Raw genomic sequence first — 25,852 nt, 5'->3', positions numbered from 1 at the left:
GAAAGAAGAGAGAGAGAGAGAGAGAGAGAGAGGGAGAGGGAGAGGGAGAGGGAGAGAGAGAGAGAGAGAGAGAGAGAGAGAGAGAGAGAGAGAGATGAGAAAGAAACATCAATTGGTTACATTCCATATGGGCCCCCACCAAGGATTGAATCTGCAACACAGGTATGTGCCCTGACCAGGAATCGAACTGGCAACCTTTTGGTGCATGGGACAATACTCAAACAACTGAGCCATTGTAGCCAGGCAGAACTTGTATCTGGTAGGACTCCTATTTGCAAGTAACAGAAAAAAATGGAAACTGCCTTTGACAGAAAAGGGAAAATATTCGCACATAGATTTAAAATATCCACAGGTGTATCAGGGTTCAGACACACTGACCCAAGCCTTCAAGCGACGTCATCGGGACCTGGTCTCCGTCCCATGAGTTAGTCTGGTTGATCAGGCCCAGTCACTTGTTTATCTCTTTTTGGCCTCTTGACATGGAAAATCAGGCCATTGATCTCATGCCCATCTCTGGAGGAGGGGGGGGGGCTTAGCTACACATAAATCATATGGACTGAAATTAGGGGGGGGAATGACCCCAGTGGAAAACTAGGGTGCTATTAGTAGAAACTAGGGTGCTCTTAGTAGAAACTAGGGTGCTATTAGTGGAACCAACAGATGCCTTCGATGGGCCAGAGCCCCTCAGCACAGGCCTGGCACCTGGAGGCTCTCAGCAGGTACTTGCTGGACCACTACCCCCTTTTTTGGAGGACTTGACTTTCTGACAGTCCCTTCTCCCCTAGACCATGGGCGTCCTATCCACTTTGGAAGAAGGCCACACAGGAGGCAGCCTGCCTCTCCTAAAAGCGTTCTAACGCCAGGTGCTGGTGTTGGGGAGATGCGGGTGGGTCGGGCTTCAACCACTGAAGTTCAGTTTCTCAGAATTCCACAAATACCTGCATGGCCAGCCTGCTGCTGGCACTGGTGCCTCAGAGGGGACCACAGCAACTCCTGCAGAAAGCATCTCCCTGCCTCTAGGCCAGCTCGCAGCAGGACAAACACAGACCCTGCACCTCCGATGCCCTAGTTCTAGCCTTCCCTCCACCATTTCTAGGGATCTTGTTAGGCAGGTGGTTGAACCTACCTCGAATCTAATTCCTCATTTGTAAAAGCTCAGTGGACCTAATTCATTAGGTCGTATTGAATATTAATCAACATGGGTTGTTTTGAACATTTAAGCAGGGCAATATAAGTAAAAATGTCACACACTTTTGATACCGTATAGTAAGAGCTAAATAAACATTTTCTCCTCTTTCCTTCCTCCCTCCCTCCCTTCCTTGCTTTCTTCTTTTAAAATTTACTTCTTTTGGGGGGAAAAGGAAGTTCAAGGGAGTTAGATATCATGCAGTGTATCTAAAAGCAGCCGAGTTTGGCCACTAAAAAGGTATGAGACAAATTGATGGGACCTAGGGAGGAAGAGGTAGCAGCGTGCTGGGCACTGAGATGGGGGAACCATCCATGTAGCCGGGATGCCACATGTATCATTGATTCCTGGCTGGATTCTCTGATGACCACCCACTTGCCAGATGAGGGTATTATCCTTAGATAATATAGTTCATAAATGGTGGAGTCTGGTTCCAAATACAAAAAAATCAGGTTTCTTCTGCCCCACCCCCCAAATGCACTCCTTTGCCCTATGTCGCACGGCCAGCACCAGCACACCCTGGCTTTTCACGTTAAAGCAGCATCATGTACGGGAAGAAGAGTCCACTCCAGCTGACCGTGAGAGGTCCTCCAGGAAGCACTCTACCTCAGAATGACTGCCTATGTTTGCCCCAGCCAAGGAAAGGTGGGGAAATGCAGGGCCCTGCCCCTCCCTGGGTACCCAGCAGGGAGCCACTGCAGGCTAGGAGGGGCCAGGCCAGCCCGTGTGGCCTCTAAATCCCCTTGGTGTTTCCTGTAAAGAGTGTGGAGTCCTGAGCAGGGGATCTTTCTCACCACCTGGGCTGAATAACGCCCTGCTCCCGCCCCTTCCATTTTGGAATTTCTTGCTGCTTTTCTCCCAGCCTGTTTTCAATTTGCTCTGGTGGCCAGCTCTGACTGGGACCTCAATCAGAGGCTGAGGGAGAGGGGAGACGGAGACCGGAGACCCGAGAGGGAGAGGGAGCACCAAAGAGGAAGAGGGCTGAGGGAGTGATGAAAGGAGCAGGAGAGAGAGTGGAGGCAGGGGTGGGGCCTCTGGAAAAATGGCTCAGTGCTCTGTTGGGCTGGTTCGGGAGCTTCTTCAGAATCGTGGTCGACCCTTTCTGTGGATCGTAATGCGAGCGAGGCTCGAGGCTGAGTTGATGAAGAAATGTGTGGGGGTCTGGCCCCAGCCACTCGGGTTACAGCCCCAGAAGAGCCATAATGGGGAACAGGCACATTCCTACAGCGACTCCCAACTCCCTATCTGTTTTCAAGGAAAGGAAAACAGAGAAAGAATGTAAGCGTCTTGGACAGGCCTGTGTGAGGCTGGCTGCAGCAGCAGCTTGGTCCAGGAGGGTTCTGCCCTAACAGTGTGCCCAGGAGGAGAGGCAGGGGCAGCCCAGACAGTGTCCTCACGGAAGGGACGAGGATCTCAGAGGCCAGGAGCTGGTTACTGGGCAGCAGAGCCCTAGGGGTGTGTGTGTGTTTCTATCAGAGAAGGTGGCAGGGTTTGGGGATTCAAACTTTTCAAGCAATAAAACTTTTCAGCCAAGCTTTTTATTTTTAAAGTGTTTTCCCCCAACCCAAATAAAACACAAGCCATCAGTATAGAAAACAGATTAAAGTGGAGTTCGTCTGGTGGAAGGTCAGTGTGGGTAGAGGAGACAGACTTAGCCCCTCCCCCAACCTTGCCCATTCCTTCTCACCCCTGAGTTCTAGATTTTCTAATCTGCAGACCACAGTTAGATTAGGCTCCACATTGGAAACCAGCTGCACTCCTTCTGTCTCTCCTGGGCTTTTGATCTTTCTCAAATTTTCCAAGTTTGAGAAGCTAGCCGGGTGGAACCTGGTGCCTCGTACACTGCCCAGCACATAGTAAATGCCCAGGAGCTGTGGCTCACACTCATGTGGAATAAAGTTGGTCAGAACCTGAGGAGCAAGGTCTCCAGGGACAGCTCCGGAAGCTCTTCAGTTCCCGGTAACAAGGTCTCCTAGGTTGGCTGCTATGCCTTATCTGATAGGCCCTAGGATTAAGAGAGCAATTTTGTTCCAAGTCTACCCCCACTCAGTGTGTGGCCACGGATAGGCCCCTTTCCCTCTCCGGGCGTCAGTTTTGTCACCCGGCAAAGGAGTAAGTTGGATAAAAACAAAAATATCTAAGGGCCCTTGTCTCTCTCTGGGTTATGAAAACAATGGTGACAAAAACAATACTGATATGCCAGGCTGGCCCCATGGTCCAAGAGTTCCCGGGTTCGATTCCCAGTCAGGGTACATGCCTGGGTTGTGGGCTCAGTTCCCAGTAGGGGTCGTGCAGGAGGCAGCCGATCAATGATTCTCTATTGTCATTGATGTTTCCATCTCTCCCTCCCTTCCTCTCTATCTAAAAATTAATATAAACATTAAAAAAATGAAACAATACTGATAGTTGAAATAGTTTTGAGCTCTTGCAGTTTACCAGACATTGTGCTGATTGGTTTCTAACAATGTACACGATATTTTATATGCTATTCACAACAGCACTGCAAGTTAGGTGCTATGGTTATGCCCATTCACATAGGAGAAAATAGGACCTGTCCAAGGCGCGCTGTAAGTGGGGTGGGCCAGGATTTAATCTCAGGCAGAGTAAATTCAGAGCCCAGCCTCTTCACCTCTTCACCGCTGCACTGTGTTACTGTCCATCAGCTGTACCGCTGCCAGGCGCGTGGAGTATGTTATCCCGTGGAACCACATGTATGTGGAGAATTGCACTGAAGTGCGTTTGTGCATAGAGAAGCCCCAGGCCTCTTTTATCTCCCCTGCACCCTCCCTTAAGTGAGGAGGGCCAGGGAGGGGTTGCCTCATTCACCTGCCTCCATCTAGGTCGCGTTTAAACCTTCTGGAACAGAGTGCCAAGAAAAGCAATATTACAATTTACTTTATGGGTCTGTTCTTGTATTTAACAACCCTTCCCATTGTCAGATTACAAGCTGTAGAAGGTCAGGGACCATTTCTTTTATTAGTTCGTTCCTCAAGCCCATAGAGCTAAGAGAGTGGCAGGAATTCAATGGCAAATTGAAGAGGATTGAGAAAGCTCACTCTCTATAAACTTTCTCTAGGAGGCAGCATCGTATAAACAAAAAGGTGTGGCTTTGGTGTTAGGAAGAAAAGGGGTTCAAATCTCAGCCCCGTTTCTTCCTAAATTTGCAAGCGTCATCTCAGCTTCACAATGGAGACACTACCGTTGACCTCATTATATGTGAGGATTATATGGAAAAAAGAAAAGTTATTGCTAAAGGTCCGTTTTCTTCTTCTAAATTCTTCCCATTGGAAGATCCTTATGGATAGTTAGTCCCAAACAGAACTGGGACCTACATGTCCTCAGAATGCCCTTGGAATGACTCGATATATGCTCCGGGTTATCCAATTTCTTCACTTGAACTGAACCTATACACCGTAGAACTGTGCGCCAGCATTCATGGGGCTTTTGTCCATGGTCTAAATTATCCTGAAATGCATGGAAATATCTGAAAAGCTATGCCCATTTGAAAATGCATGTCAGCCATCTTTTGGCCTGAAGACAGCTCATTAATATAGGCCACAGCATACTGCATTCCCTCACGAAGGGCCAACTTTTCCAGTGGCTATCTGGGAACAAATTGAAAAGCACACAGACATGGAACCAAGCTCAGAGAAAACAAGTGTAAGCAGCCAGACTGGGAATCCTAAGAAACCAAGCGAAACAAAGCCCCCACTCCCTTCGGCGAATGATCCCATGTCCACCACCACCACCCCCGCTTGCTTGCTTTTATTTCCAATTTTCACCCCGTGCGTTGCTCTGCATTGGTACCTATTGGAAGAGGCACGTTGTTGGTTTATGATTTTACCAGGAAAGGCACTGACACAAGAGGCCTCCAGGAGACATAGGGGACGAGAACTCTGCGACGAGAAAAGGGTTTCATTCACCTCTTTATTGTCTAGCAAGACCTCTGGCTCTGGACCGAAAGTTTCTTCCTAGACTCCACTTTTCTTTCTAGACTCCAAACCTATAAAAGAGTTATTGGTCCCTGGTCACAGAAAGGAAAACGGAGACTTTAAGAGGTTAAGGGATTTGCAATAAAGGGTGGAAATAGAATTCGGTCCCAAGTCTGTCTGGCGAGAGCCGCTGAACTGGCCTGTCTCTGTCAACCTGATCCAGACATGCGCTCCAGCATCTACAGATCAAGGCTGTGCACTGCACATCATCGTTTTAAAAAGGGGGAAACAGAAGCCTGGCCGGCATGGCTCAGTGGTTGAGCATTCACCTATGAACGAGGAGGTCATGGTTCGATTCCTGGTCAGGGCACATGCCCAGGTTGTGGGCTTAGTCCCCAGTGTGGGGCGCACATGAGGCAGCCAATCAATGATTCTCTCAACATTGATGCTTCTATTTCTCCCTCTTTCTTCCTCTCTGAAATCAATACAAATATATCAAATAAGTCATAAATAAAAAGTGGAAAACAGAAAACACTGACCATCCGCTCTGTTGTCCTGGACCACAGGGAGCAATACGTTAGAGAACTGTCATTCACCCAAATCCAGGCCCATCCAGACACTTCAATCAGACAAGCGTTAACACGGTCCACTTGTGAGTGGAGAGAGGACTTCCCTTAGCAGGGCGGACAGGAAGCGATCCGCATGGGCTGCCCACCCCGTTCCCTGGGACAGATGTGCCACGTGGCTTCTCTGGGTCTCAGTCGTCCCAGACACTGTTTGGTGATGGTTCCATCAAATCAGATTGTCCTTCAGCCCAGGTAGAGAAGGTAGCGTTGAATGGACATGCTCCTCTTGTTTATTCCTGAGCATACAAGTGCGTAGAGAGTGTGGGGCCCTCTGGGTCAGGCAGGACTAGGACTCAGCAGTGTAGAGGCCTCAGATCGTTTCATACTGCGTGGTATCAAATACCACACATGCCTGCTTTGCTCCGAAATCATCCTATTTTAGACTTGGAAGGGAACTCCGTGGCCATTTGGTCTGGCTCATTCACTTTATTTTTAAGTAAATTTTATTGATTTTTTCCCCCCATGTTTATGGTAGGTAATTAAAAAAACAAAACAGAGATAAGCAAAAACAAGAGAGAAAAAGTACCCATTATCTCACTTTGCAGACAAAGCCACTCTTATGCATTGGCTGTGTTTTTTTTCCTTCTCTTTCTAAATAGATACACATGTAAAATTTCCACCCCAAGTGAGATTATTCTGTAATAGTGTAACCTGTTTATAAACTTGATATGTCATGAATATCCTTTCATGTAACTCATGTTATTCCACAATATTACTTTTAGGGCCTATAAAATATTCCATTGCACCATTGAACTCTAATTGATATTGCTGTTTCTATGTCGTTGAACATTTGGTTTCTAAACTCTTGCTCGTTTAAATAGTGCCATGATGTCTATCCTCATAACTTAATCTCTGTGCACATCTACATTTTTATTTTATTTTTCAAAAATCCTGATAGTGATTCTAGCACCTCCACTTTACAGAGGAGAAAATCACAGCTCTGAGATGGGAATTGAGTTGCCCAAAGCTATACAGCAAATTCTTCACAGAGCTAAGATGAAATCTCAGGATTCCAAATGTGCATTCTTTCTAGTCTTCATCAAATCTTCTGCATCACTCCTATTTCTAGTAAACGTCAGCTGCTTTCTAACATAGGATGGCTGGCCCTGGCCGATGTGGCTCAGTGGGTTGGGTGTCGTCCCGTGCACTGCAAGGTGGCTGGTTAGATTCCCAGTCAGGGTACGTGCCTGGGTTGTGGGCTCGATCCCCAGTAAGGGGCATGCAGCAGGCAGCTGATTGATATCTCACTCTCAAGTTGATGCCCCCCCCCGTGTAAAAATCAATTAAAAAAACCTTAAAACTCTATAATAATAAAAGCATAATATGCAAATTAGAATGGACGTCCTTCCGAACGACCTTCCGGACAAAGCTGGGGCTGCGAGAGAAGCCCGGGTCCTGGGTGCCTGAGGGAAGCCGTGCCGTCAGCCAGGGGAAGGAAGGCCTACTCTTGCACAAATTTTGTGCATTGGGCCTCTAGTAAATAAATAAAACCTGGTGGCTAGATGACTAGAAATCACAGCGTCCAGCTCTTATTCTTCCACCGTCCCTTTCTTCTTTAAAAAAAATATATTTTTATTGATTTTAGAGAGAAAGGAAGAGGGAGAGAGATAGAAACATCAATGATGAGAAAGAATCATTGATTGGCTGTCTCCTGCATTCCCCCCACTGGAGATCAAGCCCACAACTCAGGCATGTGCTCTTGACTGGAATTGAACCCAGAACCCTTCAGTCCACAGGTCGATGCTCTATCCACTGAGACAAATCAGCCAGGGCTCACCATCCCTTTCTATTTCATGCCCCTCATCACTGATCAGTCTTGAAATTCCTACCTCCTTAGCTAAACCACGTCTCTGTCCATCACAACACTCCATGAATCTAGTGCCAGGTGACACAAAACCTATTTTCTATTCTTAGTTCACCTCCTTTGTTATTCAGGAAGGGAAATGCAATTCTCTAGGCTTTTCATGCATTTTTATTACACAATAATTTACATCAATCAAACCTTGGTACAATATTACGAAGGTAGGTACTAGTATGCCCACTTACAGTTGAGAAAGTTCACGGGTGAATTTAAACGAGTTCAGGGCTGTGTACTGAGCGGTGTCATCGTCATATCTTGTGCTTATTCTCTCCACTAACGCTCTCAGCAGTGGGATGCAGACAGTTGATGGGATTGGACAGCAGCAAGAATGTCTGCTCACCAAGGCCTGAGCCGGGGAGCTTATCTTTCTCTGTCTCCCTCCAGGAGAATTCCTGAGTTTTGCCGATGACTTACTCTCTGGCCTGGGCACATCTTGTGTAGCAGCTGGTCGAAGCCACGGAGAGGTCCCCGAAGTCAGTATCTACTCCGTCATCTTCAAGTGTCTGGAGCCCGACGGCCTCTACAAGTAAGACCTGCTGGGTGTGTGGGGAGTGTGAAGCAGACAGGGCTGGTTTCAGTCTGGGAGGCGAGGCATGCATAGTCTGGCCAGGCCAACCCAGTGTTTTGTAGGCCAGCCTGCGTGTGCACCTTGAGATGCTAAGGTTTCCAAGTATCCACTGGAGAAGCGTGGCCACTGTAAGTCATAGAATCTTACATAGTTAGTGCTGTAGGGCCCAGGGAGGCCAGAAATCCAAATGCATACCTCCAGCTGACGCAGAATCTGTAGGCCGAGAGGGAAAGTGGCAAGTTGGCATGGAGGGCTGGCGCAGGGGCCCTTCCTTGCCTTGTGTTCTTTTCTCAGTTCTGTGACAGCTCCTCTGAAAAATATTATGTTAGCACAACTGAAGTACATATACATACTATGCATATATAAACATGCTATCCATATATACATGTACATAAGTATATATTCATATACATGTATGTACATATAAATTTTTAGTGATAGATCTAGCCAGTCCCTTAGAAATAGCAGCATTATCACTCCTTCATAGAGTACATTAGAGTCGTTGCATCCAAACTTCTGGAGATGAAAAAGGAGGTCATTCTGAGCCCCCTCTGTAATCTCAGAGGGAAATGGGGCTTATTTTCTGTTTGTTTCCTGTCTCAGTGAGTGTTGCCACATCTGGAAGCGGCCATCATAAGCTATAACATTGAATTCTAGAGACCAGTTTTCTTCCTGTACCCTAATCATGAAGCGATAGACCAGCTCTCTTACCAACCTAGAAAGCTGTAGTTGTTAACAAGGTGAGCAGTATTATCACAATTACTGCAGTTATTCAACTCATTCATTTGTTTCTTTTATTTGCTCGCTCAGTGATTCATTCATGTATTCATCTACCCAACCAATCATTCTTCCCTCCATTCATCTCTCTCTTCCTTCTTCCGTCCATCCATCCATCCCTTCCATTCATCCATTTATATTCCATCATTCATCCACTTATTTGTTTGTCAGTTCTTTTATTCATTTGCATTTTTATTGACTCACCCAGCACTCATTTACTTATTCAGCAGCTATATTTTGAGAGTTTCCAATGTCTTGGCACTGGGCTAGGAAATGCAGGTGCAAATGTGATTACGACAAAGGTTCTAGCTTCAGATAACTTAAAATCTAATTGTGATATGAAAGGCCACAGACTGTTAATCCAATTTTGATTTGACATTTTTAGATAAGTAACCATTAGATAAGTCGCTGTACCTCTAGGAACCCCAGTAAAACAGAAATAATAAAACTTAGGATGCAGAGTACCATGAACATAAACAAGAAACCTCCTAGCAAAGTATCTAAGTATGTGCTCAATAAATAGTAGTCCCTCCACAATCTGTGAATCTCCCTTACCTCCAGAGCATTCTATTCCCACTTCCTCAGGGAGACCATGACTTTTCTAAAGACCATGGTGAGCACTTGACATATTCAGGCTCATTGGCAACACACAACATATTCATGTACCAAATTCAGGACTGTAAGCTGAACATTGGGCCTTCTGATTCGGATTCTGCCACTGACTGAATAAGCACCTCAGATAGATGTTGGGGCCCAAGTTTTATTCTATGCAGAAAGGCAACCATCAGTTGGGAACAGTGAGAGCTCTAGGCACAGAATCCCCAAAGTACAATAGGTTATCAGACCTCTTCCAGTGGGACATCTTGGCAGAATTCACAGAGGAGGTGGCATTGGCTTCTTCTTCTGGAAGGAGAGGGCTGGTCATTGTTCTTATCCCACAGGGTTACAGGGAAGAGCACTACATGAGAAACTCCATGCTCAGGGTTGACCAGATTGCCTGGCCTCCAGGAGGCCTGCAGCATGTTAGTCACTTTCTTCCTCTTTCTGCTTCATTCTGCTTGACTTAGTTGCAGGTTATCTTTCTTTCAAGGATAGTCCTGGAGGAATTTATATCCTGTAAGGCAGGTGGGGGTCCCACTAGCCCTGGAAAGAATGACCATCCAGGATCTTTCAGGAAGAAATAGGATAGAAAGAGAGCATGGGTCCAGGCCCCCGAGTTTTCATTAAGGACCTTTGGACACCAAACCCCTCATCCATGCTGCCAGAGCATGGGGTGGAAGGCTTGAGGGGCACAGGTGTGCAGGACCAGTCTGTCAGGCAGGGAGTCTGTGTTCATATCCTACCACCACCACTTCTGCCTCTGGGACCTTGAGCTAAACGTCCCTCTCCTTGTTTTGCAAGTTCAGCATCTTCAAAATGAAGGTGTATGAGATCAACTCCAACTTGAGAGTTCTGGGAATGCATAGCTTTGCCACGGGAGTTTTTCTCATTCGCCCCCTTCATCTCCTTTTGGGCTCTGGCCTTTCCAACTTTTCTACCACTCTCACTTTTGTTTTGCACTACCGTACCTTTCTGAATCTCTGTCTCTTCTTGCCTTTCATTCTCTCTGTGTGTTTTCTGCATAGCGCCCTGTCTTTGTCTGCCTGCCATTCTCCCAACTATTCACTCTTTGCCTTTTATTGGTTATGCTCTTAATTTTTGTTATTGTGTGTGTCTCAGTTTCTCTGCTATTTCTTCTTTGAGTTTTGCTATCTTGTTCTCTCTCTCTCTCTCTCTCTCCCTCCCTCCCTCCCTCTCTCTCCCCCCCTCTCTCTCTCTCTTAATCAGGCCCCCTCCATCCCCACTCCCTCTCTCCACCCCACTTAGAAAGGCACATTGCTTTTGCAGCCCATCTATCATGCCATTTTACATAGTGCCACGGGGTTGAGACCAACTGGAGGAATGAAAGTCAAGGCTGAGTTTCTGTCCTAAGCTCACCCTGGTGTAACAAAACAGAAACACCAGTGCTCAGGCCCTGTTTAAATTGAATTTCCTTGTTTGTTTCATTTGTTTTGCTTTTGAATGAAAGCAAACAAAAAGCAGTAGAGGGAGAGGGTCTGCAGAAGGTCTGACAGTGTGGCCAGCTCCTACACCCTTGGGTTATTGGAGTTGGAGAGTGACCCTGAGCAGGAATCTCTACTCATGATACATGGGCTGGGCCAGGCTGGGCACCCATGGCTCCTGCCCTTGCTTGGCCAGAGGCCTAGACACCCTCATTGTTGCCGATCCCCAGTTTCCTATTATCCAAGGTAATTAGCCTCTGTCTTGCCTTGGCTGCCCTGTCTTTCTCTAACCATGGATGACGGCCAAAGGGTCCTGAGCAAACACACAATGGCAGCCAGGCCTGATTCCTGGGGTGGGGGGGCTCATTCCCACACATTCAGAGGCTTGCCCCAGGCCCATCCTCACCTCCCTGGCCTCAGCTCTATGGAAGGAATGCCAAAGGAGCCTGGGTACTGCAATCACATGCCAACATTGAGGTCAGGAGTCAGATAGCAGTTCCCACACTTGCTACCAGTAAGAGCTGGGGCCCTTTCTCCATCCCTTCTTGGTCCTCAATGTTCTCATCTGTGAAATGGAAAGGTTGAACTCAGTGAGCTGTAAGACTTGCACATTGAGGTGGGGATCATCACCATCTTAATCTTCATCATCACCTCTCACTTCATAGATGAGAAAACTAGGGATTAAAGGAGGAAACATTTTGCTTAAAGTCACATGACACAAAGAGATAGAGCTGAGATTCATACCCACACTGACTCTCACACCCTCCTTCCCCTTTTCTACCTCCACGTGCTGACTCTGTCCTATCCACACACCTGTGGAGTTGTCAGAAGTACCTGGTGAGGGTATGAATGAAGAGTGGAAGAGGCGCCTTCTAACTGCAAGTCATTCTGTTTGCAATAGAAAAAAGCAAATCCAATACTGGGGTCAGGAAGGGCCAGATCCAGCCTGCAGATCCCTGGGGAAGGTACTTCTCACCTCATCTTCCTCATCTGTGAACTGGAGCTAATTCATGTCATCACAACATGCAGTTCATTGCTTATACTTCCTCAAGTTGTTGCAAAGATGAAACCAGAGAGTATATGAGAAAGGGCTTGGAATGTTTCACCAGGTCCTGTGGACATGAAGGGTTAGCATGATCACTGTTTGGCAGAGGGAAGAGTTAGCATGATCACTGTCTGACAGAGAGAAGGGTTAGCATAGTCACTATCTGGCAGAGGGGAGGGTTAACATGATCATTGTCTGTCAGAGAGAAGGGTTACTATGATCATTGTCTGTCAGAAGGGTTAGCATGACCTCTGTTTGGCAGAGAGAAGGGTTAGTATGATCACTATCTGTCAGAGAAAAAGGTTGGTATGATCATTGTCTGTCAGAGAGAAGGGTTACTATGATCATTGTCTGTCAGAAGGGTTAGCATGATCATTGTCTGTCAGAGAGAAGGGTTAGTATGATCATTCTCTGTCAGAGAGAAGGGTTAGCATGATCACTGTCTGGCAGAGGGCACCAGCCGGAGCAGAAGGCAGTATATGTTTGAAGGCACCTGCCTCTCCCCACCTCACTCACATATAGTTTAACGAGGCCTTTGAAATCAGAACCCAGCTGGGACACCTACCCACCGTGTGGCCTCGGACTGACTTCTCAACCTCTCTGAGTGTGTTTTCCCATCCATAAAAGGAAATCAGAATTGGACCTAATTCATAAGACAGTGAGGCTTCAATGACCTGAAACATGTAGAGAGCACAAGAGTGTCAAACCCACTGTCAGTGCTTCATAAATGGGGGGAGGAGAGGTGTGACCACTGCTACAGCGATCTGGGATTCTGGACTTCACCTGAGCAGCTGTGCCTGGCCCACCACTGCTGACACCCTCGTGTTCAGGGCATTCCAGCAGGATGGCAAGCTAAGCCTCCCTCCACAGCCCTGGCTGTGGGCCAACAAACAGTTAAACCCTGGGAGGGCACCAGGGCCCTTCTCTGCCTGGGGATAGCCTCCCAGGGCCATTTTTGAGATGCGCGGGATGCCCAGCTCTCACTGCTGAGTCGTTTCCCAGTGCCTCCGGAACGCCATGTGTTTCTGCAAATAAGTCCGGGCTCCTGGCCCAAGGATGCTCTTCCAAAAGCCCAGGGGGCTTGGAGCCTCCGAAGGAGCATCACTGGGCTCCTCATCAGCCCAGGACACCCTTCCCCAGACATAGCCTGGACAGCACATCGAAGGAGCAGCCAGGGCCACCACCAGGGAGACTATAATTATACAGTAGATGAAATCCCAGTGTCCCATTATTTACATTCCTACCCTACCCTCTTCATTTCCTCGATTTGTGCCAAGAATCAGCACAGAGTTTACTGGAAACAGCATGAAAGTTGTCAGGAGCCCTCCAGGACTGGGCGTAAAAGTGCCTGCCCAGATGACGGGAGACAGAGACAGGGGGCCCACTGCTATGGGGCTGTGGGCAAGGAGTTGCCACTTTGGAGGCCTCCAGGTCTTCATCCGGAGAGGAGGGACTGAATGGGACCCTCCCAGAGGGCCGCTTCATGATGTCAGAGTCTGTGCATCTGGAGAGACAACGGAGGTGAGAAGATGGGCTCAGGCCCCCGGCCATTAAGAAGAGAAGGCTTTGTTGCAGGTCCAGGAGCTTCTTCAGCCCTAAGGCTCCACGCTTCTCCCCTCCTGCATTTCCCTGACCTAGTTGTTTAGTGGCCTCCTGAGTCATGTCCCTGATGCAACTAGACCTGCATCTGAGGAGACCTTCAGCTCCCAGGAGAAAGGAGATGGGCACATAGGAAGCCTCCCATGTGGACCTGGGATCCTGGGCCGCAGCCTCTGGGCCAGTGGGAGTGTGACCCAAGGTTGATCCAGGACATACCAAGGAAGGGAGCCAGGCCGCCCAGCATCCCTGCCCTGCTCTCTACTGGTTTCTCTTCTCCCTGGGAAACTCTGCCTTTCTTCTCGCCAATTCTCCCTGCCTGTCTTCCCTCCCTCCCTCCCTCCCTTCCTTCCTTCCTTCCTTCCTTCCTTCCTTCCTTCCTTCCTTCCTTCCTTCCTTCCTCCTTTCCCCCTCCCTTTCCCTCCCCTCCCCTCCCATTTTTCCAACATCTCTCCTTTTCTTTCCCTCTTTGTTCATTTTTGTTATTGCTTCTGTCTGACTCTTTTCTCTCATCCTCTCCCTGACTTGGTCCTTGGTCCTGGTCCTCTCTCTCTCACTGGGAATTCCGTCCTCCTGTGGCTACTTGCTCTCTTTTCATCAGCCTGTCTCCTCTTCCTATCACCTCTCAGTCTCCATTTTGCTGGGTCCCTGGACCTCGCCTCTTCTACCCTCCTGAGCATTTTCCCTCCCACCCACTCCTCCCCTCAGTCCAGAGGTCCGGGCCTGTTATCTGACTCTGGGGTGAATAGCCAGAGCTCCACAGGGGCCAGGACCTCCAGTGTCCCCAAACCCTGGTGGAATGGGAATGTGCCTTGTCCTGTTGGTCAGGGGCTGGGGTCAGGGGGCAGCCTAGCCACTGAAGACTCAGTTCCATCTAGCACCAGGTCATGCTGACCTTCCGAAGTGCACAGCCGGGGCCCTTGCGAGGGGAAGAGCTGTCCTCAGGCCAGAAGCAAACAGCTGCGTGTCCCAAGCCAAGAGAGGCTCGTAGAGGAAAAATAACCCTGTTTTTCAGCCGACAGACAGTGAGGCTCCTAGAACCTGCTGGGGACTCTCCGGGCGGCTGTTTCTTTCCCCAAACTGCGTCAGGGTTTCATCCAGGAATGGGACGCCAGCCAGGGCTCCCGAGGGACGGGGCACGGATGTGTGTGTGAGTGCGTGGAGGCTGGAGGGACGGGAGCGCAGGCCGTGCCGGGCAGCTGGGCCCTGAATGCTGGGTCGAGGAGCTGGACTCTATTCTGCAGGTGCTGGGGTGCCGGGGACGGCCTTTGAGAGGGGCAGTCTGTATGTAAGCCTGTTTTGTGGTGATGACGGTAACCTTGGTGTGGAGAACGGGCTGCATTGAGCTGAGAGTCAGGGAGGAACTGATGCAGGTAAAGGGGAAGGGCGGGCCCTCACACATTTTGGGGATCCGACGAATGGTGCCCTTCCCTGGGGAGTTAGGTGTACGCTGGGCCAAAGCGTTGCAGCGTGGGCTCAGCACGGCTCTGGAAACAGCTTTTCCTGTTCCTAATTACTGACTGCACACGGAGCCAGGTACTTGGGATTTGGAACTAAGAAGCCAAACCAGGTCTCGGCTCCTGTGTTGCTCAAAGTCGTGGCAGGGAGGCCAAAGAGAAGGCAGTTATACATGCTTCACGTCACGCTCTGCTGGGAAAGCCAGGGGCTGGGGACGCCACGGAAGGGCTGTTGCCCAGCCAGGGCCACTGCGCAATCTTCCTGAGGAAATGGGAGGAGGAGGGGGCACTGGGTTTCATAGTGCCGCCCCATCCCCCAAATTGATGTCAGCCTGACACCTCAAGGTGACCTTATTTGGTACTAGAGTCTTTGCAAATGTAATGAGTTAGGAAGTGAGGTGAGATCATACTGCATTAAGTGGATCCCTAAATCTGAGATGGCAACCGGAGTCACTATGTGAAGAGAAGAGGACACAGAAAGACACCAGAGAAAGGCCATGGGGAGGCAGATGGAGATTGGAGTGATGCTCCCACAAGCCAAGGAGTGCTGATGCCATCAGCAGCTGGGAGAGGGAGGGAAGGAATCTCTCCAGGAGCCTGCAGGGGGAGCATGGCCCTGCCCACACCTTGATTTCAGACCTCTGGCCTCTGGACCAGCGGTCACCAACCGGTGGACTGTGGACCACTGGTGGTCCATGAGGTCCAAAAGGTTGGCGACAGCTGCTCCAGACTGTGAGGAGCTGCGTTTCTATGGTTCTAAGCCACCACACCCATGGCCATCTGTTGGCAGCCCCAGAAAACATGCAGGGGAGCAGAGGGCTTTGAGCCGGACAGACTATGAGGAACATGGGAGCTGAGAGGCGTGGCTGTTGTGGCAGAGAGTGCAGCTGGGGGGCGAGGGTGGGGGGCGTGCAACACTGGGGCTGTGGATGCTGGCGAGCGCTTCATCAGCCAACCTGGGGCCCAGGCAGCATGGCGAGGGTTCACGGGAAAGGGAGGTGTGAACAAGCTGCATGTCTATAGGGAAGAGCTGGCTTTCGGAGGAAGGCTAAGTGTCAGGAAGAGTCCAGAGGAGAGGAAACAGGCCACCGCAGGCCCTAGAAATGATGTCCCTGAGGGACATTTGAGGGAGCTGAACCGTTTGTTAAAGGAAAACACAGAGGAGGGTGCCCCCTCTTTAGCTCTCAGCAGAGCTATGCAAGAGCCAGAGGCCACAAGTGTGGGCACTCAGACCTGAGGGCGCAGGACCAGGTGAAAAGCTGCGAGGGAGGCAGGTTTCAGGTCTCTGTCAGGAAGCTCTCCGATGCAGACCCTGGTGGGGTGGCCGTCCCAAGGGGCAGCGAGAGCCCCATGCTCGGGGCAGCAGGATGCTGGGGGAGGTGAGGCAAGCTCTCAGCTGGGCTCTGAAAGGAGGACATTGGAAGTGATGGCTATGGACAGTTTGCCAGGTGCTCTACAATAGGGAGCAGAGGGGACTGTGGTAAACTAGAGAGGCAGCAGAGGATACTTAGCCACAGCTAGTCATTCCTATGGGAGCACACAGACCTAGTGTTGAAAATGTTTATGAGCCATAAGTTTAGGTGTTTAAGTGGAACCTCTTAATTAGTACTGGCCAGACACCAATTGAAAGTTGGTCATTTTGTAGTTTACAAGTAGCCTGCAGGTCACTAATTTGGAACTTCTCATTTAGGTCAACGCGGTCAGGGTATGGATGGGGAAGCTGAGGCCCTGGGGGACCCTGGGGCTTCACAGTGAAGGCAGAGCTAGGAGTCACACAGGGGGCCTGACACCCAATCCAGGGCTCTTACCTGCACCTTGGGGTCACCTTGTTAAGAGGAAAGAGCAGAGACAGCTCAGCCTGAGGAGGGCTCCTGGGGTGGGGTCACAAGCCACACTACGCCTGACCCCAGCTTTGCTGCCATCCACCAGGGGCCTTGGACAAAGACCTGCCTCTTTCTGGGCTCCATGTCTTCCCCGTTACAGTGGGAGGATTGGATGGAGAGTTCCTTCCTTCCTTGCTGACCCTCCAGGACTCGAGGAATTCCTGGGGATAGGAATGACCCCAGGCTAGCAGCCAGGTCTCCCAGCTTGTAAGCCCACTGTGGACCATAGCCGTGGGCCCATCACTGCCTGCCGAGGGCCCGCCGCCCACCCACCCCTGGCTCCCACCTCCATTCGCGGAGAGACTGTTGCTGTTAATAGTCTTGACGTCATCACTGGAAAGGCGTTAGCAGACTGCAGGGAATCACCATCAATGATGTGTAGAAACTCAGAGGCAAGACAGAATCCAGATTTCTGGCCTTTTTTTTTTCCTGCTCTGTTCTCCTTTCTCCTAAGGACAGACTCCTCCATGTGCCAAAAACCCTCTTCTGCTTTCACATTTGAATCAATGCATAATAGAACTCGAGGCATCAGACATTGACTGAACTGTCTCTCTTTCTAGGAGAAACTAAAGCTCAGAGAGGGCATGAGGCCTGCCCGAGGTCACCCAGAGAACCAGGGTCAGCGCTGAACCAGAGTCAGAGCTGTATGAGGGCTCTTGGCTCTCACGGTATCCCCCTGCTGCTCTCCTGTCCCAGATCGAATCATAAGGTGCCCTGATCCTGGGGGTCTGGGAGCCTACGGGTCTGGGCTTTTTACTCAGACTGTCCCAGGGTCAATTCAAACTTCAGACACTGTCTGGCTGTGCAAGATACTGATTTTCCCCGGGTCTCCGTTTTCACATGTGTAAGGCCCAGGTATTGCTAATTTCTATATTAGAGTTTTCATTTCGACACAAATAGAGAGTAGTTAACACATGCAGAGCTCCCAGGCATCACATGTCCAGCACACAGGCGGCACTCAATATCAGGAACACACTGAGTACATATGTGTCTTTGGTAGGTCTTCATCGGGGATGACCAAGGAGGGGACGCATGGTCAGCTCATTGTCCTGCCCACTCTACGCTGCTCCCATTTCTCTGTTCTCTCTCAGCATCTCCGAGGAACCCTTGGACACAAGATGTAGCAAATTTGGGATTGTTTCCCTCTAATGTCTAACATAACGAGAGGTGCCTTCCCTCATTCCTTTTTATCTTACGTTTTTGAACCTATCTCTAATCTAGTTCTCAGGATCATAGGAAAATTAAGATAGAAGTGACCTGAATGGAACGGGTTTCAGAAATCATGTTTTAGGGATCTGTGAATCCCTGACATGTGGCCTGACATTCGTAGGTGCCCAATTCAGCAAACAACAAGGGTTAATAATAAGGATCACAGGTTGAACAGATGGTCAGTCCTACCTGTAAATGTCTGGAGCTATGAACCGAGGCCATAATGCTGACAACACCCCTGCCTGCCTCTCACAATTGTAACCCATTCACCCATCCAGCTGTACTGCCTGCCACGGTAATGTATGAAGATTTCTATATCCACTAACTCTCTGAAACTTCACAGCATGGTACCCTCTAGCAGTGGTTCTCAACCTGTGGGTCTCCAACAATGAAAATACATCCTGCATATCAGATATTTACATGACAATTTATAACAGTAGCAAAATTACAGTTATGAAGTAGCAATGAAAATGATTTTATGGTTGGGGGTCACCACAACATGAGGAACTGTATTAAAGGGTTGCGGCATTAGGAAGGTTGAGAACCACTGCTGGGCAAGCATGTCAAACTCATGGCCGGCAGGCCACATGTGCTTACCATGAGTTTGACATGCTTGCTCTATGGTAGTAGAAACTACCATAACTCCATTTTATACGTAAGGAAACAAAGACAGAAGAGCTAACCAACTTACCCACGGTCACTTAATCAGTAAATGGCAGAACCATGGGTCTAACCCAGGGGTGGGCAAACTTTTTGACTCGAGGGCCACAATGGGTTCTTAAACTGGACCGGAGGGCCGGAACAAAAGCATGGATGGAGTGTTCGTGTGAACTAATATAAATTCAAAGTAAACATCATTACATAAAAGGGTACGGTCTTTTTTTTTTTTTTTTTTTTTTTTTAGTTTTATTCATTTCAAACAGGCCGGATCCGGCCCATGGGCCATAGTTTGCCCATGGCTGGTCTAACCCAAGATAACTGGCTCCAGAGTCCACACTTGTATGTCACGCATTCCTCATGTAGGCAGTGGTGTGGGCGAAATGTGAAATCGTATGGCTCAGATGAAAAGAGCTGTGCCTACTGTTGGGGATAAACTTGGAAGCTGCTAATTATTCTGGAGTAGAAGGTGACTTTCCCCATAATGAAGGCAAGGGAGTTCTGAGGGGCTGTCATCTCTAACAGGCAGCGGGCCTTGGGGGAGGTGCAAATGCTGGGGTGTGGAAGAACAGATGACATTGACCTTTTAGAACCAGGGAGGTGATTGCAGCACAGGCAGAGGACACAGCTGAAATAAAGACCAGGAGATGGGAGTTGAAGGGACACAGGAGGAAACAGCAGAAGTGCAGGGTAGTTGAGATATAGAGCATACGAGGTTGGAGGAGCAGGACTTGCGAGGCCAGTAATGCAGACTAAGGAGCCATTCACCCATCCTGAGCAGCAGTGAGAAGGCCACAGTTTGCGTTTTTTAATGATCTCTGGAGTATGGGTTGGAGTAGGGAGACTTAGGGCGCTGTTACAATAGTCCTGGTGAGAGAGAATGAGAGAATGAGTGTGCAGTTAGAGCAATGGCAGCAGGGGACATAGAGAGGAAGTGGATGAAGAGACTCATAGGATGTGGGGTTGTTGGCTCACCGTTTTCTTTGGGAACCTATCCAAGGACCACTAATAAGCCAGCCTCCATACAAACATATCATGGAATCTGAAATGGTAAAGTCCGGGTTCAAATGCTAACTCTACCCTTGGGAAAAAAACAACACCTAACATTTGAGACCAAGCCTTTTCCTGCATCCAAAAAGAGTGGGCATAATAAATTCTACTCTAGTACATGTGAAATATTTTAAAAAGCATCCTATATGTTAATTTCTGGCACCCAGTAGGCCCTTTATGCATATCGGTCTCCTCCCATTTGCTCCAGTCTTATGGCAGTAAGCGTTCCTATTCATTCTCTCTCTCCCTCCACCCCTCACTGCCCAGCTTCCCTCTCTCTGTCCCTCTTTCCCCAGGATGCCAGAAATAAAATAACATTCTTTGCGTGTTTGTTCTAAAGCTCCTGGCAGCCTTCCCACAGACCCCTGGCTGGGTCAGGACTCATTTGCATTAGCATGTGTGAGGCCAGCGCGAAGGGGAGGAGAGGCCCTGTTTGCAGGGAGTTTCATCAGGCGTCCCTGCCAGAAAAAGGAGAAGTTACTGTTTCTTTCTGGGAAACATTCACAGATTCATACAAGCAAGGGAGAGCAGGGGGAGCTGCCTCAGTTGTGGAGAGGTCAGTGGGTGGGGGAGCAGCCTGCCTGACTCCCAAGGCCTGACCCATCTCCCCTCGTCCTGATCAGGGGCCTGCCCCCAGAACTCTCTCCTTCGGGGTGTGCAGTCATTTAAGAGCATGACGAGAGCTTTCTTAATCACGTCTATGGCCTGCAACAGGGAGAGGGAAGACACTCAGAAGCTCCAGGATAAATAAACAGCAATTTTCCTGGCTTCTGGGTGGATATTAAATCCACAAAAGCATCTTAAAAAAGGAGAAGGAGGAGAAGGAGAAGGAGAAGGAGAAGGAGAAGGAGAAGGAGAAGGAGAAGGAGGAGAAGAAGAAATCCCTAGAGTTTTTATTTGTTTGCTTTTATCCTGTGAGTTTTTAAATAACATGTTGTCTTGGATTTAAACTTGCTTCCAGGAATCTCCGTAGCCTTGCTCAAATCCAGAGAACCAAAGGCAGGCCCCAGGGAGTCCCCCCAGAGGCACCTCAGGAGTGCCAGTGGCGCTATGCAAGGTGACACAAGGATTGTACCATTTGCGGAGAGGCAGGTGGAGTACCTGGTATTTTATTAGGCAGGAACTCCCATAACTTTCCGTTGTTCTTTTTTAGTTCCTAGCCCAGCTATGTCTCCTTCCGGCAAGACTTTTGCCTTCTCTTTCCTAATAGTATTCATGTAAAGACTTCAGAGGAAAAGCGGAAGAATCACGATAGGAATGGCTATTATGTAAAGAGTGGTTTTGATATGCTAGGCACTGTTCTAAATGCTTTATATAAAAAGCATTCCTCTCAGTAACCCCAGGAGGGCAGTATTTTATTGTCCCCATTTTACAGATGAGAACGCCACAGCCCAGAGGAGTTGAGGCGTTTGCCTGATGTCATGCCCCAGTCAGGAGCAGAGCCAGGATTTGCATTCAGACAGGCTGGCTCCAGAGCCCACGGTCCCTAATCATTAACTAGCCCAGCCTCTGGGAAGTCATAGTAGCATGTAATGAGCCTCCCGCACACCGGGTCTTGTGCTCTCACCCATCACAGGGCCTTGGCACATGCCGCATCTCCCCTCCATCCTTCAGTTCTCAGCTTGAATGGTGCTTCTTCAGAATAGCATCCCTAGAACCCAACATCTCAATTATGTTCCCCATCCCGTTCCATGATTGCAAAGATTAAGCTTGGCAATGGCCTATTTAGTCTGTCCTCATAGACTTGGTGGTCTATGAGGAAGAAGAGGGTGGGTGTTTTATTTATCTCTGTAGACTCAGCTTCAGTCATGCAGAAAGCACTCAATAAACACATATTGGTTAAATAAATTGATACATGTGATATTACATTTAATCATAGCTATCAGCCAATGAGACAGGCACGGTTTCCCCCCTCACTTTAGAGAAAAATAAATGAAGGCCCACAGAGGTTTCATGAGTTGGGCAGAGTCACAGAGGGTGTCAATGGCAGAACTGGGATTAGAAAGGTCTTTTCTGTCCTCAGAGCTCAGTCTCTGAACCTCTGCACTACATTCCCTCCTGCAGGGCCTATTGTAAGGGACCAATAGAAGGAATAAACACGGTGCCATCCCTATAGAGCTTCCTTTTCTACTGGAGGGGACAGATGTGTACACAACTACCATATCACAAGCCAAGAATAATCAGTGAACTGATGGTACGGCATCAAGGAGATCAGCTATGGGGCAAAGGCGGGAAACAGGAAGTGTTTGCCGGCCAGGAAAGACCTCCTCCAGCCTCTCTCTACTTGCCCAGGGCACACTTATTCCCTAAGGGTGTGCTCAAGTGTAGTCCCCTCCCCGTAAGCATTGCTATTTATCCGTTCCTCTTGCTTTAGAGTGTGGGCTTCTTTCTCAGTATGGCCTTGCACTGCCTTCTAGGGACCCGGAGGAGGTGAGCAGCCCATCGTCCCTGCCACCATGGAGCTCATGATAAAATGTGTCCCTTGACATGAGAACTCAGAGGGAAGAATGCCTCTCAGCTGGTGAAAGCTGTCTGGAAAGGGTGACATTCTAGCTGAGTTTAGAGGATGAACAGGGTCATTTAGATGAAGGTATGGAGAGAAGAGGAGGTGGTTTTCCAGGAAGAGGGAGCCTTATGGGTAAAGTTATTGAAGATCAAGGCAACGTAGCAATTTACAATCCCTACTAAAGCCATCATGGGGCAGGGGGCAAACGTGGGTGATGGGGCTGAAGAGGCTGGTGGAGCTCAGATCATCAAGGGGCTTGGTTGCCAGGCTGAGGAGTGGACTTGATCTTGATGGGAAGGGAGCCATTAAGGGTTGGAGCCAGCTGCTCAGCAGGCGTTGTCAGATTGCACGTTAGGAAGATCTCTGGCTAATAGACTGTAGTAGGTTGGAGGTGGAAGAGAACTGTAGGAAGCAGAGAAGGAAGCTCTTCCCAAGGCCTGGGGGAGAGGCAGAGAGGTCTAGTGTGGGCCACACCTGAAGGAGGGTGCTTGCAATCTGCAGTATCAGATGAACAGGATGAGAGAGGGCGAGGGGTGAGCCAGAGGCAGCTCATCAGCAAATATCCTGCCTGATGCTTATTGGTAAGAATTCTGCTTCCATCTCTGGCATGTTTGGCTGGCTCAAGGCAGGGCAGGGCCAGTAGCAACCAGGAAGCGTTTTCTAAACACCTGCGATGGACCATAGCCCTCCTCCAGGAGTTATGAAATAAGTAAGCCTAGGTAAATTGGCAGAAGCCCCATTATTCCCTTTCTAATTTCTGAGAGTATTTGGCCTCATCTGTTGCTGAAACAGCAACAACTTCTTCCGGGGTGACACTGCCATGCGAGGGACTGACGGGGTTGAAAGGGGCATGCGATGTGGTTTCTTTCTCCCAGGAAGCTCACACACGAGTGGGGATGACAACTAAGGAGAGATGAAGACAGGGTCACTCATGGCTTTGGGTCTTAGATATGAAGACACACAGAGGAAGGCGTAATTAGCCCCGAATGAATAGGTGTCGGCCTTCCCCACAGCCTGGACATTTGGTCTGGGCCAGGCGAGGGAGACCTGACCACGGTGGCATAGCCAGGCAGTGGCAGAAGTTGTGTTTGCTGGTCACTAGGTTGAGCTGCTGAGCTGAGCAACGGGCAGTCCTTCCGGGACGAGTCCGCTAGAGCCCAGTTAACGATAACAATGACCTTCCCCCAGCACTACTTAAGCACTTAGAAATGTGCCAGATACTATGTTAAGTGTGTGATTAAACAGCATTATCTTGTTCAGTCTTCACGACAAGTTTCTGAAAGATTTTCTGAAGGACATGGGTCTGCACTCTTGGATGTGAGTGACAGAAACTCACAGTTGCTTCTCAGAGAAAAGTGGAATATATCCACTTAGGGAAAGTCCAACAGGGGTGCTGGGCAGCCCCGGAGGGGTCCAGGAGTCCAGATGACAGATAGCGAAGGACTCTGTCCCTTTCTTTACTCCACTTCCCTGTGCATTGGCGGCATTCTGGGGTGGGTGTTTCTTAGAGGGGGAAGTGGATATGGACCTCGGCAGCCATGGGCTTTGCTGATCCTTTATGCCTGTGATCTCAGAGAGAGAGAGAGAAAGAGAGAGACATACACACATACCCTTTCCCTAACATCCCTATCAACCCTCAGGAAAGGATTCTGGTCGCCTTGCTTGGTTGGTGTCACCACTTATATAGTGGGAGGCAGGGATATCAGACAGACAGTCCTACCCAAATCACAAGCGGAGAAATGGTTGTCAAGTGGATGCAGGTACCCTGCTCCCAGCAAAGCAGGAGGAGAGGCTCAGGAAGGGAAGCAAACTCAACCAAAGCAAATGTTGTCCTCAGTGCATCATCTTCATTCCATAGATGAGGAAATAGGGGCTCACAGGGATGGAGCCCGGAGCAGGGTCCATGTCAGGGTCTTTCTGATGCCATCAGCCTGGATCCCTAACCCCTGTGCTGTCCTGCCTCACCGAGGAAGGTGAGGAGGTGGGAAACCCCACTCAGGCCTGGCAATCAACCCCCCAACAAGGAACTAGGCAGGGAGAGTCACGAGAGAACAGACGGATGTGAACGAGAAGCAGGGCTGGAAGGAACCGCCCAGAAGTCCCAGCCTCATGCTTGGGCTTCAGGAAGCTTTCACGGAACCATGATGCCCAGGCTCATTGACGGACAGCAGAGAGATGGAAGGTGGGTGGACTGGCCGAGAAGCGGGAGAGCAGGAGTGTCTGGGTGCTGCCTAGTCCTTGGACCCGTCCAAACCTCCTCGGGCTGCTGCTGCAGGAAGGCACAGTTTTGTCTTCCAAGTCAAGGTGAACGCAACACCAGGCGGCCTGGGCCCAGCGGTTCTGTGCAGGCGGCTCTATCACTTCGCCACCGCGTCTGTCCTTGACGAGAAAGCCCCCTCCCCACCCTCCCGGCGAGCATCACATTCGCTGAATGTGAAATGTGGGCCATACACCCTGCTTTGTCTTGCTTTCAAGGTTATTTTTGTAATAAGCTTTGCAACGTGTGAATTGATTGGCGTCAGGGATGCGCTCATTTGTTTGCTTTAATCACGAAGACGAAAATAAAATGCAGGAAGTACGGAGACGGTGTAATGAGCCGCCATGCAGGATGGATACCTGTCAGGATGCGGTCGCATTTGCTTCGGAGCCCTTTCTGGTCTCCTGACACAAACTAAACACACACCAGAAGGTGACAGTCTTGCCCCCAGCCGTCCTACTCTGCTCGCCCCTGCCTCCTAAGACACAGCCACAATTGTGACTTAATGTGTACTGGTGAAGTGAGGTTTTTCTTGTTTGCTTGCCTGTGCGTTTGCTGGCTTTTCTGCTTTTTTCTTTCCTTAGCCTCACGTGTTGTCAGCTATTGAAACCACAGCTGCTTCCAGCCGGCACTTGCAGCTTTTGTTATTATTTGTTATTAATATTTATTTCATTTCTGTAACAGCCATGTATTTAAAAGTCAGGCACAGAAAGTCCCACTGGGTCTTATCTCTCTGGGAACCTTCCTCCCCCTCCCCACTTTTATGTCAATACCTGTACGAATAGAAATAAATATTTTAATAATGTATTCTTCCAATCTCCTGCTTACGCAAATTCTTACGTCTCTGAGAGCTTGTCCAGCCATGGCGAGGTCTTATCGGGGCCGGATGCCCCAACTGTGCCCAGCCAGGCTGTGTCCTTATTCTGGTAGCTCAAGGTTCCTCAGGCCACTGTGTCCAGTCGAGCAGAGAGGCTTATCTTCATGGGCAAAGGGAGCTGGTTGGCGGCGGTGGCTCTGAGATATTAGACAAGGGCTGTGTGGGGTCGCCGGAGTTCACAGCCGTGATCAGACCTGATGGCTGGAGCAGGGAGGGGCTGCATGGTGGGGAGTGTGCAGCCTTGGTGGTGGAGGCCACAGACCTGGGTCTGAATCCTGTATTCTGCTGCATCTCGGGCAGGTGCCCCACCACAGTGACTGGCA

The 25,852-nt window shown here is 49.4% G+C and overlaps 1 protein-coding gene across 2 annotated transcripts in view; it reads left to right on the top strand.

The window, feature by feature from the left end:
- ASTN2 (astrotactin 2) overlaps positions 1-25,852 on the top strand; it is a 647,457-nt gene that overhangs the window by 588,159 nt on the left and 33,446 nt on the right. For both annotated transcript variants that reach the window (XM_006772883.2, XM_006772882.2), the window contains exon 19: positions 7,990-8,131. In XM_006772883.2, the coding sequence (XP_006772946.1) occupies positions 7,990-8,131 (142 nt within the window). The remainder of the gene's footprint in view (positions 1-7,989; positions 8,132-25,852) is intronic.

The sequence above is a fragment of the Myotis davidii genome, unplaced genomic scaffold, assembly GCF_000327345.1.
Source record: "Myotis davidii unplaced genomic scaffold, ASM32734v1 scaffold866, whole genome shotgun sequence".
Classification (NCBI taxonomy): domain Eukaryota; kingdom Metazoa; phylum Chordata; class Mammalia; order Chiroptera; family Vespertilionidae; genus Myotis; species Myotis davidii.
Note: the sequence above shows the minus strand (reverse complement) of the source record. Positions and strands in the feature narration are given on the sequence as shown.